Source organism: Acanthopagrus latus, chromosome 4 (assembly GCF_904848185.1).
Source record: "Acanthopagrus latus isolate v.2019 chromosome 4, fAcaLat1.1, whole genome shotgun sequence".
Lineage (NCBI taxonomy): Eukaryota > Metazoa > Chordata > Actinopteri > Spariformes > Sparidae > Acanthopagrus > Acanthopagrus latus.
Genome location: NC_051042.1, coordinates 27418310 through 27434379, shown reverse-complemented (window position 1 = coordinate 27434379; position 16070 = coordinate 27418310). Strand labels below are relative to the sequence as shown.

General features: G+C 42.4%; 2 protein-coding genes across 3 annotated transcripts in view; one reads left to right on the top strand and one right to left on the bottom strand.

The window, feature by feature from the left end:
- LOC119018624 overlaps positions 1-6688 on the top strand; it is an 89686-nt gene extending 82998 nt beyond the window's left edge. Inside the window, exon 4 of the mRNA XM_037096437.1 lies at positions 6308-6688. Coding sequence (XP_036952332.1) covers positions 6308-6373 — 66 coding nt within the window. The 3' untranslated portion in view covers positions 6374-6688. The remainder of the gene's footprint in view (positions 1-6307) is intronic.
- Positions 765-16070, bottom strand: part of LOC119018622 (MAM domain-containing glycosylphosphatidylinositol anchor protein 1) — a 211433-nt gene continuing 196127 nt past the window's right edge. For both annotated transcript variants that reach the window (XM_037096435.1, XM_037096436.1), the window contains 2 exons: positions 13687-13804; positions 765-6204 (listed from right to left, as the gene is read on the bottom strand). In XM_037096435.1, coding sequence (XP_036952330.1) covers positions 6119-6204; positions 13687-13804 — 204 coding nt within the window. In that variant the 3' untranslated portion in view covers positions 765-6118. The remainder of the gene's footprint in view (positions 6205-13686; positions 13805-16070) is intronic.

Here is a 16070-nt window from a genome sequence, read left to right as displayed (position 1 = left end):
CTTCGATCGATCTATTGTAGCAGTCTTACTGTCTGCCACGCATTTTCTTTGTATTCCTCACTTGGCCAGAGGTGAGAAGCTCATACAGTAACTCTTCCCTTCCTTGTTGTGTCACAGATAACCGTGCATGGGACGGACACTTTCTGCTCTGTGGCTATAACCCGAAGCGAGAGAAAGTTCGGGAGGAATGACTTGGCATTACACTGATGTGTTGTCACGTTGTTCCTCCTCGATCAAGTTTGTATAAACTACCTCAGCGTGAGTTCATCTGTGTCTCTGAGTCTTCTTCGTTTCTCCTGAATGGTCAAGCGAGTTGAAAATCCCACATGTACTTGTGTTGTTGTTATATTGTTTTTTTTTCTTTTTTGCTGTGATCAGAATGTTAAAAAAAAAAAAAAACCCAGACAAAACAACAAAAGAACTGTTTTTCATATGGCTTAAACTAACGTGATATAACTTGTTTGTTAGAAGTGCTGGTCGGCAGATTCTGTTGCCTTTTGACACAGCCGGGCTAATTAAAACTAACTGGCTGCTGGCTTAAGATACATATTTAAGATACAGACACAAGAGTGGTATTGACCTTTTAAACTCAGTGGTAATTACATGTATACTCTCCTTTCACACAACCAAAAAGCAGCAACAAGCAACAACTAAGCCCTTTTTTGTTTCAATAATGTTTATTTATACCTTTCAGAGTCATCAAATATATTTTCCTCTAAAATACTTCAGTACATGACAGAAATATACAACACCCAGCGCTTGATGATACCCTTCCTTCTCTCCTTTTCTCCCCACTAAAAGGTGCATTTCACATCTTCTATCCCAAAACGGATCGACACATAGGCCACTGTGTGCCGTTAAAAACCCGACAGTCGGCGTGTGTGTGTGTGTACTATCACTGTGACCGATGCACTGTTTCCCAAAACCTTTTACTCGGTGTGAAGACAATGCTCATTGCAGTGAGTCACAACAGGCAGGTGTGTCCTAAAATAAAAAGCGTTTTCTAAGGTTTTTGTGGTGTGTTTCCCTTCTGACGCTGCTGGATGAAACATTATGCCTGGGAACACTGAACAGAGACTCCACGTGTGTGTGTGTGTGTTGGTCCAATGTCAAGACATCCACTGGGACGTCAGTAGACTGGCGAGGTGTGTGGTTTGGTGATCATAAGGCTATTTTTATTTCTTTTATTTATTTATTTATTTTTATCAGACCTCATATTCAAAACAACATGGTTTAATTTTTTGAGAAACCAGGGCAAGGGTCACAGTGTTTTGTGGAAAAAAAATGTCATTCCGCTCTGTAAATCAACCTTTTTAATCACATTTTGAGCAACTTTACAGGGAAACATTAACCTGGTGTGTTGACAGCTCTTGGACACTGATCAGTTCACATTATCTCATGTCCTAAAAAAAAAAAAAGAAAAAAGGAAAGAACTTTTGAACATATACCTCTATTTATTTCCCAGGAGGAAAAAAAGGCCGATCTATCTATCTGCCTGCTGTTGCTCCGTGTGTCAGCAGCTTGCACAGTTCAGGACAAGAAACAGAGGCAGAGTTTTCCTCCGGACAGTCTCTTGCAGCTTAATTCCAATCAATTCAAAGCCAGTACAGACAGGATACAGAAGTTTTGAAGATTAACAGTCAGTTTGTCATTGTGGTTTTTATTTTTTTTTTCACCTTTATAATGGCAGACATATCTTTCTGTAAGTTGTTTGTGTACATGTGCAGCTCTAACAGGGACTCAGGAGGCAGATGAATGAGCATGTTGTGAACAGGAAGTGAGATAAACCGAGTGGCATTTGCTAACATTTAGCTGACAAATGGGATGACGAAAGTCTCTGCTTTCTGGGATTTTTATGGAAAAGCCACACCGAGTCACTGACTTAACCTATGTGAGGAGAGTCCGACTGAAATCAATATACTTTTTAAATGAAATATATTAGAAAAGACTTGTAGACGAAGAATACGCCTGACTGTCACACAAGAGCGAATGTTGAACAGGTGAGAGTATAACCGTATTGATCAACACTCCAATCCAGTGATGCGCCTAAAAGCTGTTTTCCAGCCACCATCAAGCAACATCAGCAGAAGAGGAAGTAGACTAAAAAAAAAAAAAAACAATGTCCGACAATGTATATGTATATGTTAAAAGTAAATGACAGGACACTTCGGCTCGTGCATCCCATCGTACCCATCTCCTACTGAACCCCGACCCAGTAATGACTTTGTACAGAGTTGTGACCTCTGTGTACCGTTACACCCACGTCACCTGCCTGCTCAACCCATTTGCGTGGTAAACATTTAACAAGTCTTCTTGTCTTTGGTTTGTCTTCATCCAAATCCTTTAAAACTGGATCTGAGCTCGTCTAAGTAAACCTTACTTTTGGAGAATCCCATCGTGTTCTATCAAAGCATCAGTTTCTCAGAGCTGCGAGACTTAAAAGGCCTTCATGTTCGCCGGTGTGAAAACCAAAGCACTGTACAGGCGATGACTTTATTGAAGTTGAGTTCTAACGACAGCGTTTTCAATGTCAAATAAGTTTTGATTGATCTCACACAACCTCACACAACTTCTGTTGCTTCAAGCCAAACAACTCAGCCTCCTGAACTATTGTGTGGCAACTGACAGATGTGCTACATGTTCCCACTGTGCTCGGCTACAGCGCTGCTACAACAGAATATCACACAGGACAGATGTTTTTATTACTGACTGAAGCTTTGTCATTTCATTATTTATTTATTTTTTATTAAAATTTTATTGACAGATGTTATTTTGAAACAAATGAAGCACATGATTCTATTTTTGTCTTCAGAAATATTGCACATCACTTGAATTATAAGTGACGCTCTCAGTATTTGTGATTTTTTTTTTCATGGAATGAATATGCAAACGTCAGTTTCTATCTGTTCCAGACAGGACATGAATAAAATGATGTGTTACACTCTGAATATTGTGAAAGAGCAGTTAGTGAACCACTGTCAAAATGGTTTAAATTTAAAACCAATGACAGTAACGTGATTTACATTCTGTTGAAAACAATGTTTTCCATCTGGTCGGAAAATGGAATCAAGCACTGCTGACGAGACCAATTTTGAAGATTTTGTTGATTCATACTAAGAAAAAAACAACAGCTACTTTCATCCAGGAGTTTATGACTGGTTACTTCCCAACATTGCCATAAAATTTATACAGTCAACACAATGACAATCTAAAAGCTAAGCGATTATGTGGACTTTTTATGTGAATTATTATATGATATGATCTTCCACTTTAGACTTCAGTCTCAAAATGTCACAAAAAGCCAAAAACACCCCGACAGAAAATGCAATGATAACAACGTTAGTGTTTCCCGTAACTACTGTCGCTGGGATAAGCTCATACGAGGAATGATTAACAGCATGATGAAATGCCATGCACATCAACGCGTAATGATACCTCTTAAATGTATTTCTAAAATGTATTTAATACTATACGGGTAATGTACTGACCCACCGTGTGCTGCTTTAGTGCTAGATAATGCTGATGGTACTGTACAACTTAACCACATGTGGCCAGTTCCGTAACCAGACAGGATGGCGGAAAACTGGACGTGTCACAGTGAAACGCCTAAAAACCAAACATGTTACGATGTCTTTTGGGAGAATGACAACGGACGGTTGGAGGAGGATTTCAACAAGCTGGAAAGAAGCTCAGTCTTAGAGTATACGTGTGAATGCAGAATGAACAGGCTACATTTACAGTAAAGCGTATCACTCACATGTACCTCTTAAAATAGTTTGTGTTGCTCAGGCAAAAACCGCCATCGGGCGCCCTCATCGCACCGAGGTACATTTATCAAGACATAGATAAAAAAGCAAAGATACATGAGTTTGCTTACAGTAGGTTTTTTCAAAGCACCTTCCATTTTCTGACAACACACTGCCATCTGTGGAGTTTCACAGATCCGTCCAACATGGAAAGTGCGGCTCACAACGGGCTGGTCGAGCCAAAACAGTGGTTTCATTTCCATGTGTAAAGCAGTGATACAATTCGTACCGAACACAATAAAGAAAAAGCAAACAAAGACAAGAAACAAGTGCAGTGATCAAATCAAGGTGACATGACAGAGACAGAAGTACATATTGTTCTGAAAAGACTGGTTCACATGTAAATGGACGTGGCGATGAAGCACACACAAGCAGATCCCTCATCAGAGCGCGGTGACTCGTGAACATGGAACTTTTTTGTCATGAGAAGCCGAAGCATGATGCAGCAAAATGCAAACATACTGACTGTCCCCCAATTAAAACAGCAAGAGGTTTACGTGTACGGTGAATACATTAGTAATCAATGATCAGCACTGACAGATGAAGAGAGATGTTCATTTTACGCTGCGTTACGGACAGAATTGTCACTCTGTGGACGTAATGTTACCACAAACTGTCGTATATAGATCTGTAGATATGAGTATTGCTTAACTTTAACAATCATATCTATGCGATTATGAAAAAAAATCATTTACGCTACAGACATTCGATGCTTGTTGGACAAAAAACTGATATGCAAATCCGCGATGCACACCCGCCTTACACTCCTCTCCCGTCTTTCACACACTCAATTTCACACATGACATTCGACAACCTGTGGAGGAAGAAACGCTGTCTGATCTCACATCCAACTGAGACCACACCGGGCTTCTCTGCTCGTTACAGATGCATGTCCTGGTTATTTCTGTTGCCGATGATTAGTCCAGACATCCGAGCGAAGGTGTCCAGTGGTGAGAGGTTAACGGTGAAGGAGCGGAAATGTGAACGCCGCGTTCACCATCCATGTGTCACCCACGGACGAGACGCGTCATCGAGGCGGAGGGTGAGCTGCGTATATGACGTCAGCGAGGAAAAACCCAGTGTGTGTGTGTGTGTGTGTCTGTTTGTACTGTGTTGCTTGATTCAGGCTCCAGATCACAAACCATCTTCTCTTCCTCTCATAAATATTAATATAATACTTTATTATCCATTGCCCCTCGACCCTTTGTGACGCCATACAACAAAAAAAACAAAACAAAACAAAAAAAGAGCAAATTATCAAAAACATTGAATAGGTCTGACAAATTGCAACATCACATAATAAGTAGAATAAAACCCAAAGGAACAGCAGAGGTTGTATAAACGTTGTGCTTCTTTAATTTCACTTTGTAAAGTCCTCCACTGTCCTAGTTGTGTTTAAGTTTAAACTTTGTTATATTTAATATATAGAGAGATAAATGTACACGTATACTCCGCACTGAGGTTCGTCTCTTGTGGCGAGCAGAGGCCAGGAGCACCCTTCTTTTCTCCTCTGTTTCTGGTTTGTCCTTTTACCCTCAGTCCTCTCCATTCATTTCTTAATTCATTCATTCATTCATTCATCAGTGTTTTTTTTTTTTTCTTCCATCTGTCTCTTTTGTCATTCCGTAGCTCCCGTGATCCCAAAGGTTGGGTCGGAAAGGGGCGGCGGTCTCTGTGAAAAAGAGAGGATTTTTCCCCGCTTTTTTCTTTCACTTCCTTGGAATCCCTGTTTCCTCATTTTATTCCCTCAGGTCCTTTGTCATCTTTGGTAGAGTGTCCGACACTTTGGCGTGTCTTGGGAACTGGGTGGGGGGGTGGGGCTGGGGGGACGTCGAGGATTGTGGTTGGAGGGGGAGAGGAGATACATGAGAGGGTGCACATATGTATGAGGAAGGTCGATGGAGGGGGGGAGAGGTGACGGAGTGACACGTTGACATGATTAAAGTGAATTTAATTGGATTAATAGATCGACAAAGGAGAGAAGCCCGACTGTCAAATATCATGACGTGTCTTCACCTTAAATACAGTATGAGCATCAGTTGGTTATACTGAGCGTCTGGAAGGGGAAGGGTGGGGGGGAGGTTCAAAGAAAGCAGAGCGGGAGGTTCTAGACGAAGACTTGATGTTACCATTTATCTAAGCGAGAGGGGTGAAATGGATGCATGGAGGATAGAAAGACGAGTGGAGAAAGACGGACAGTTGGGGAGACGGGTAAGTGAGAGGAGAGGACGGGGGAGAGAGAGAGAAGTAAAAGAGCGCGAGTCAGGGCAGTGTCTGTCGCTGCAGACAGGCGGTGCTGTGGGAAGTGCTCATCATCTGTGGAGCAGCGACAGGATGCAGGAGAGGCCAAAGGTCAGCCAGCTGGCCAATGGGAGCGAGCGTGATCCACCGATCAGAACTGTGGAAACAGACAGCAAAGAGTCCAATTAGTCCATATGAATGAATATACTGAGTAGTCCTTACACTCATATGGATGTTTTTTTGTATATTTTTTCATCCAGGAGAGCGGAGTTCATGTTGGCGTGAGACACCAAAAGCCAGCGTTTGAAACTGTGTCCGTAAGTTAACCGATGCATCGCACTTAAGTTATGTCGCGCACGTAACGCCATCTTTTCCAAAACCCAACCAATTGGGTTTTAAGGCTTTAATTACTGTTGCATTTTTACTTTTGTTTTAATTCTATAAGACATTCCTGTAATTAGAGGCTGGCTGAGCAATTGTGAAGGTTTTATAACCCCTCTGGGTTTCAATTCAATGATTTTTTCACTCGTAATTCATTCATTTTAGAAAAGATGCGCTCAAAGATGGCTTTCTGCTTTGCCAATTCAGGAATTAATGAACGACTCAGAGTAGTCTGGTGTTGTTATCATAATTCTTTCATTTAAAATAAAAATGCACAAATGAGAAGAGTTTCTCTGAAACATTTAATAACATCTGAATCATCAAAGTACGAATAATTTTAGCTTTTCTACTGAAATGCACTTGAATAAAAAGTGCAAATTCTACATTTTTCCCCTGCTGACCGTCTTTATTTCTTTCTCTGTCCCTTGTAAAATGCATTTTATAAACATCAAGCTCACCCTGACATTACATTAACCCCAGGGCTTTGTGGATAACTGCACATGTATGTATTTATCTCCCTGGCCTGAGGCTCGTCTGTAAGCCTGAGGCCGAGCGCGTGTGATGGAAAAGGAAACCCTGGTGTGACAATGAAATTTTCTTTTCTGTCACTAAAAGCATCATTCAAACAACACCATGTTAGTGATGCTGAAATAAGGGTGCCGGGTTGTAGAGAGATGTAACTGTGTTTTTTTTTTTTTTTTTTTTTTGCTTTTTTTCAAATTGCATGCGGAGGAAAGCGAGAAGGCTGGAGGACAGAGGGAGAGAGAAGGAACTAACAGTGAGGGGGCGGATGAGTAAACAGAGACGTTCACATTGATATCCACAGTTTGTCATGACAGCTTTGAGATTTTAATGAGAAATAGAAGTTGCAATTGATGTCATCATCACCGATATGTGATGGATTGCTTTCCTTGATTTTCTTCTGTGCAGGTTGTTATTGTTTCTGCGCAGTTGGTAGATGCACAGACATCGTCCAAGTGCTGCTCAGAATCCTTTTAATTAATGAATTACTCAATGAATTAATAATCAGTTTATTTTTTCCAATCAGAATTTTACAGTCCCTTATGGAAGCAGTGTAGGAAAACATCCTCCACCTCTTCTTTTTACATATAAACTCTCTCTTTTTATATAAAAATGCAGCAACAAATCACACACACACACGGGCTTCATGTAGAGAGTTTCATAAATAAAATGTAGGTATTGTATTAAAAAGATCAATATGATTTCATATCAGGGGTCCATCCTCCAGGCAGAAAATCAATATTTATAATAAAGCTTTGATCCGTATGCAGTGCGCACACACACACACACACACACACACACACACACACACACACACACACACACACACACACACACACACACACACACAAACCTTCCTATAGTATGGTCTGCGGGCAGAACACTGAAGTGAAACATGGTGTTTTACATCCCTCTCTCTCTCTGTGCTGCAGAGATTGTGTGTATGTGCTTCCGGTCTGTACATCTCTCTGTACTGTCATGGAATTAAAATGGAGTTGGACGGATAATGGATTACTTTGGGCATACGGAGTACAATGCATGTTCCATTTATGTGATAGTCCAGACAGTGCATAGGACTTTTAATCCACTCACATACAGCTGAGTCTCCACACCTGATTCATTGTGCTGCTGCTACATACGCTTCTGTTACAGCCCCTGTAGCTACAGTCAACACCTCATCTACCCCATTAATGAGCATGTAACAAACGTGAGTTAACTGATCGACTATAACTACATTTCCAAAACAGATGATTCAGAGAAATTATCTGGAAGGTGAAAACATGGGTGGGCATTCACTGAAACCATATAAAAATCTGATTTCTTCACCAGCAGCTTTGTTTAGAGAAACTCAATATTCTCCAGTGCGGGACGGTTTAAATCTTCCAAAAAAAAACCAACAACAAAAACACAAGGTAGCATTACCTATGAAGGCTTGAAGGCTATACATGTTGGATTCACGGTTGTTTGTGTGGGAGCATGATTATCTGAGTGTTGTCAGGGTGCGGCCAAAACAACCTCAGTGACTGTGTTTCAGTAGGTCTTAATCTTGAAGCAGGCCTGAGGGGCCGACATGTTATCTCACTGAAGAAAAACTTATACTCATACTTATATAATGTGTTATAATGTGCTGCATTATAGGCAGTCACAAATATTCATCATGCTCTATAACAGTTTTAGTCTGATTTTTCAAAAACAATCTTTTTCATGAAAGAAAATGAATTGTAAAACATTTAGTGTGCATTGGCCTAATCTTTTCCTTTTTTTTCCAAAGCAAACATTGACCACTTATAGTGACTAATCACCAGCTTGTAATTATTATTATTATTATTATTATTATTATTATTATTATTATTATTATTATTATTATTATTATTATTATTATATTTGCCTGTAACAGAAGGATTTCTTACAAGGAAAGCCCCCGATGGCCACCTGCAGTTACTTCTACTCACACACAAAAAATGATTATAATGTGTTAGAACTTTGAGGATTTTATACTCCCCTCACAAAAAAAGTGAATGGCCTTATAAGTCGATATAAAATGCTTTAGAATTTGTTATGGTCATTGTTATAAAGCATTCTGAATGTTTATGCTTGCTTATTAACTATCGGCGCACTAAAACATATGTGTGTCTCATGCATTATAGGCAATGGTGTCATAATGAGTAATGTTTAATGTTATACAGCATTATGAATATATGTGAGTGACTATGACCATACGGTGCTATAGGAACATTAAAACACTGCATTTGTATGTTCATAATGTGTTATAGACATAGGCTTCATGCAAAGTGGCGCCAAACAGGTTTAGTCTTGATTTATGTCAAAGTCTAGTCAAACAATTCAAAATTACGACCCAGACAGTCGATGTTAATGACTGTTCGATCTTGCGTGGCTCAATTAGATTAAGCAGTTCCATAGTCTATCCGGTTCTATACCTGTGTTACTGTTTCAGCTGTTCAGTAAGTCCTCAGAAAATGGATCCATGACATGTGATAAAAGAGCAGTGAAGAGGAGAGGAAGACGCTCCTTCAACGGGGGAAGATTAAACACAGCAAAATGTAAAACAGCGGCCTGAGAGACGAGCCGCCTTCCACCGCCTCCCCTCTTAACACACACAGCGGAGCAGGTGTCCTGTGATTAATGCAGGCAGAGTTGCGCCAAACATGTCAGAGGCAATCATCTTTCATTTGTGGAGGACCGCAGGATAACAGTCCCAGTGTGTGCACGCAGTTAACCCGAAGTAAGTGTGTGTGCGTGTGAGGATGTGTGTGTGTATTTGTGAGATTATGTGCATCGCTGTGCGTGCGTGTGAGCCTATATATTCAGTAGGTCACCGCTGAAAGCACTTGCGGGTGAACGCACATAAGAAGTGTGCCTGTGTGTGTGTGTGTGTGTGTGTGTGTGTGTGTGTGTGTGTGTGTGTGTGTTGCACAGGTGTGATGTATCAGCTGGGTGATGCTGCCAGTCTCCCCTCCCTCCCCCCTCCACCTTCTGAGCAATGCAGCAGCAAGGTCTCATTGGAGAAGTGCACTGTGGGTCAGAAACATACCACCACCACCAAGCGCCCCCCGCCGCCCCCCATTCAGAGGCACCATGTCACCATAAGTGACTGTTTTAACCTATTTGTCTTTCTAAGTATCTATCTAAGAATGTGTGATTATTGTTTTCTAGCCAGTGGTTGTAATCCTTCATCAGTAAATGAAAACATGAGCACACCACACTGTGTACCTCAGACCAGGTGTTTCTGACAGCTGTGGGTGATGATGAAACCTCACCTCAGAGACCCAACAGTTAGAGTAGATAACAGTTCTGAGATTTTTCACAGAGCTGTATAAATTAATCACGATCATCCCACTGACATTGAATAATGACTGAGATATCGCCGTGGCGATGGTTTACAGGTACATGAACTGATGAATGATGAATTAGGGGCAGCTAATGGTGGTGTGCTAGTGCTGGCTATAAATAGTCACAGTGGTGTGTAGCGGTTCCCCGCCGTGACAGCTGCTCTGATGCTGCTGGAGGACCTCGTTGATGCACCGCGGTGGGTGAAATTGCACTTCTTCTCTGTCGTTCTTTTAATCGACAGGTCTGCTGAACGGTGGAGTGGACACAAGTATTGATATACAAACAGATGGTTAAGGACGTTTCCACATCCATTTATGGGGTGGAAATTAGGCTTGTGCATCCAGTTTAACAACAATTTGAGATTTATAAACCAGAACCAGGCGTACATGAGCTTTATAAATGTGATGATAAGAGCAAATGTGCATATTTCCAGCCCTTTGGCTGTGAATCTACACAGAGTCACCGACAGAGTCGGTGCATCTGGCCACTTTGGACTCAAATGAGTATGGTTAGTTTTATTAAAAAAGACCTTCTGCTTTTTCCTTTCTTTCAGTGTTTTAGTCAAATCCTTGTGCATGTAAAATATCTTGAAAATTAAAAAGGTCAGTGTCTGCACCGACAGAAGCTACACTCTCCCGCAGAAAACACCCCTCCTGAAACGCCTCGTCGGCAGTCTCGCCTGTAATCCAGTGACTTTGTGACGTCACGCTATGTCACCATGTCACACATTTGCCCAATTCATTCCTAGTGACGAGTCTGGCCCGTGAGAACGATTTTAGCAAAAGTCGCTCTGTTGCTGTTAACGCTGTTGGGTCAGGCGTGCGTGAGCTGACCAATCAGAACAGAGCTCAGAAAAGAGAAAACCAATGTGTTTTTTCTGCCTGTTTTTTGTAAACCTATTCAAGTATTAACCCAAAACAAAGTGATGAGCCTAAACAGCATTATACATCTCCTTTAAGACTTTTCTCTGCACTGTAAAATACCCTGTGGATCCTGCATTGAGTGTAATGGGCTGTCTGTTAGAACTTTTTTGGCATTTTCCTGTGAGTCGTATCCTTTGTGATTTCATCATACCTGGCAAACACAATTTGAGTTTTAATCCTCATGTTACCTCGCCAGCTCCTCAGCGGCTGAATCTGCACTCAAGACAGATGCATTTGTGTTTCTTACAGTGGCAAAGACTCGTCAGGCGGCTGCCTGATAATTACCCATCTGTCTGCGCTGTATGTCTGCCTGCACAGAACCTGCAGGACACACATGCACACGCTCACACTCAGAGAGCTCAGGGGCTTTCCTCTTCCTGTTTACACCTCCATCCATTATTCACGCCATCCGCCAGTGTCTGTACATGCACATATGTGCGACACTGCACACACACACACACACACATCACACATCACACACTGGGGGGTTTTGAGGAGGTAAAAGCAGAATGTTAATAATTCACTGTCTAATTTTGTATTTTTTTTTTAGTATTGTGATGATTATGTGGCTGGAATGTTTTCTTTTGTCCAAGATATAAAAAGTGGACAATACCATGTAGATTCTCACCACACGTCGCTGCACTAAATCTCACTTAACGTACTGAAAATCAATACACACAGCACCCCTTGTCCTCCTTTTTCCTCCATTCAGAGGTTTTTGGTTTTTTTTTTTTGGGGGGGGGGGCACAAAAAATAGACGGTGCCATATGTTATACAGATGGTAAAGCCATTCGAGGCAAAAGTGTGATTTGTGATGACGTGACTGGACTAAGACTTGTCACTCAAGTTGCACTTTAAAACAGAACGTGACCTATGTTCCAAACAAACTGGTAAGATAACATTAGGTCAGAAGTAACATGAAGTCAAACTAACCTACAGAACAAAGGTTGTGCATTCTATCATATCAGTAACTCATGCGATTGTTGTGCAGTTTAACAATCTGTGTGTCCCCATTTTACCTCTCAGCTATGGCAGTATGCTATAAGAGAACGATGCCAACTCACTTAGGTTGTGCACGTTTGCAGTGAAGGCTGTTATGAGAATTAAGTGTTTATGCACCTGTGCATGTGTGTGTGTGTGAGAGTGTGAGAGTATGCACATCTTGGCTGGCAGAGTTCAGCTCTTACTGTAGCTAAGCTGCTGGCAGGTTTTAGTTTCATATTCCCTTTCTTCTTTGTGGTTCTCTCTGTCTCTCTCTCTCTCTGTCACACACACACAGGCACAAAAACACATACATTCAGACACAATCACATTCTTTCGGTCACTCCGTTTTTGACCTTTTCTCTTTCTCTTTGTCTCTTCTCCACACCCCGGCCCTTTAGGCTGTTTGAGTCCCTCTCAATGCGCTTACACTGGACATGCACTCGTTCCTCGCGACCCACTTGTTTTTTCTCTCCGGTTCACCCTTGAGGTAAAGTGGACCGCCGCAAAGACGATTTACGAGAAGCAAAATAGTATTCTGCTCTTCTATCTCAGGGCAGACAGGTTGGTTTTGACACATCTTACATGTCAGCGTGCGTGCTGTGGAGACGCTGTGGTCGGTTTATGGAGTAAAAAAAAACAACGCTTCTGGCGGACTGATGTCTCGACCCTGATGGATCCCTCAATGCACAGAAACTCGCCTTCATCCGATGCTGTTTTTTCTCGAAATCCTTATCATTACACCCAGCCCCCCCTCCTTCTCTCTTCTCTCTAAAGGGTAAATAACAGAAGCTTTTAAAGAGGAAGAGCAGTGCGCGGAGGTATAGAGATAATAAAGGGTAGATGGCTAATAGAGAACAGAAGGTAAAAGGTGAAGAGACAGGATATAATGAAGGTGGGTGTGTGGTGAGGACGGAGGCAGCGGGGGATGAGGGGGGCTGTGGCGGTGGTGGTGTGGAAACTTAGAGGATGAAGAGACGGAGGCGAAGGCGAGGTAAATAAAGCGACAGTGGCAGAGGATGGTCCACAAAAGATGATGAGGCTTCCAAATCACCTCCGTGCCCTGCGGCGTCCCTTTGTATCCGCACAGCTGCACAGCTGACAAACCTTTTCTCTCCGCACCCTGTTCCCACACCTCCCAGATAATAAAGGTGTTTAGTTTAGCCTCTTTTTTTTCTTCTCTCTTCCACATTAATTCCCCTCTCTGTTGCCCCTTAATTCTTTTCTTTTCAGTTAAAACCACTTAAGTTCAGATTAATGTGTCAGTTTGGCTGTTCAGGCTTCCAGGCAAGTGTTTTATTAGCATGTCTGCTGCAAATAATAAAAATTAAAAAAAAAACACATCAACGCAGTTTAGACTTTGAAGAGTCTATCGACTTCCTTATTTAGGCTCCCCTGAATGCACCTGCACGCGCAGACAGCGAGGGAGGAAGCGCTTCCATAACAGATGCGTGTTTGATGCTCCTCTCAAAAAATCTTACCTGTCTTACCTGCGCTGGCTACAGTGTTCTCCTGCTTGCACTTCCCGATGGTGATGAAGACGTCGTCGATGGCGATGTCCCCTTCGAAACTCGGGCCCCGGATTCCTTCGAACACGATCTGTTTCAGGGGAGAAACAAAGAGACGGACAGATGCTGGGTAAGTTCATGTGGTATAGTGTGTATCTGGTGCCTTGCTAGAGAACACATGTGACTAATATGAGTCACCCTAATAACTGGATCAGATCTCAGACCGGCCAAATGAGTTCATTAAAACACACTCCTCTCTCACACTGAAAACACCTGAAACACCTCGTCAGCAGTTCCACCTTTAATTCTGTGACTTTGTGACATCAAATTACCTCACTCACTGTCACATATTTGCATATTTTCTTGCCTATAGGTTAGTTTGGCACAGTTGCTCTGCTGTTAGCGTGGGGGGGATGTAAACCCTTTTATAGATTTAAATGAAATGATGAACCTAAAAATAAACATATCATGCCGCCTTTAACCCAGAGTCCCTGGTGGACTCAAACCACAGAGCTTAACAGGAGACTCATCTGAAAACTTTTCGGGCGACTTCCCCATTTTAGCCACCGGCCATCTGGTTTTGACTGACAGCCTAATTACTGCGCCATGCCAAGGCACCGACTTCATCAAAAACGCAGCCATATTCTATCTGGAATACGTGGTGGAAAAAAAGCAAATACACAGGGAACTCTGTTGCTCAAAAAACGGAGTCTCCCGGCTGCAGTTACTGGCGACAACTGCACACTTGGAAATGTTTGATTGGAACTACGATAACCAAACAGCTTTCTGTGTGAGCATGTCTGAGGGATTTTCAATCGTAATGCCTCATTTGTCTGTAAAGTGGTTTTCGACAGATGCGTGTGTCACATGCATGGGCTTGTGAACTTAACTTACCAGCTAGCCCTTGAGCCAGGCATGAAACCCTCGGGTTATTAAAAAAAAATAAAAAATAAGGTACAACTGTGTGTATGAGTGGAAAAACCTCCCTGTAAACATGCGTGTACGGGCGAATGCAAGCAGGTGCATGCACGGGGTGGCAAATATGCATGACTGACCCCACTTTAAACTCCATCTGTTGACACCAATCTGCTATATTAACAGACTATTTAACCCAGTAAAGAGGTGTAACAAAGCTGCCATCACTTTATGTGTAAATACATCAAGCTATGGGGTTCAATTAACCCGGTCCTGACCCACCAAGGAGAAAAAAAGCCTGACCCAACCCCATGTACTGTATGCTGCGAGGGAATGAAACACTCACCACGGTTACCATCTCTCACTGCGGCGACACTCCATTACCTGTGTTTTAATCTGCGAGTGTTGTGCTGTAACAGCAGTGTCGGTTTGAAGTATCAATCTGAAATTCATGGGGCAGATACCAATAACCTATTCATCGCCACGGACAGGGATCGCGTGTCCAAGGCCGCGTGGAGTCGCTTCGGCTGTTCACCTCTGCAGAGCAATCGTGAAAAGCCAAGATAAGGGCGAATATATAAAAGACAGCGGAAATTTATATATATTTGTCTCTCACCCAGAGAATTACTGAACAATTGTTTCCTTGATTCGTTTAGACTAAGCTAACTGAAGCCTGTGTGGCCTCCACCTCGACGCCGCAGCTCCTACAAACTCCCCAACGCAGCCTAAATAATCTTCCTCATGTTGCCGCCTGGGTCCCTCACGCCGCCCTCCTCTCGGAAAATAGAGCCCGTTCAATTACATTCATGAAGGGGAGGGAAACACAAGAGCAGCACCACCTCTTTCCCACTTGCTTTCTAATTTAGTCCCTGAACGAGAGATCTCCTTTGAATGAATAAATAAAATAATTAGAGGAACCTTGAAAGTGACTGGGCGGTGTGTGGAGGGAGAACGGAAAAAGGGAAGTGCAGCAGCACAGGCTGGATGGGTTTAGCTGGTCGGCTCATTTGTGCAAAAGGATTATTTGATTTACTAGGCAGAGCGTAGCTGCGAGGGGAAATTCAGGCGTAGTAGAGGGAAAGAGGCTAATTGGTCAAAAGTCCGTGGTCATCTCATTTATAAACGCTACGATGCTGTTTCTTCACTGCGTGCCTGCGGTTAACATTTCTGCTTTATTTATGTGCCTTCTTGTGAATTTTATGTCACTTGTAAAACCAACCAAGTGCGCTTACAGGACCCCCGACTACATACAGGCAGCAACATACACACATGATTCACCATACATGACACACACGGAGACTGAAGCCACGCACGCCTGCCTCTGTACACCTGCAAACACACGTGAATCAAACAAGTCAGAGTGAAGGCAGCAGATTGTTGCATAATTAGAGTAGATGAGAAAAGTAATTGGCGGAGAGGAAAAACCCAGAGACTAACGCCGG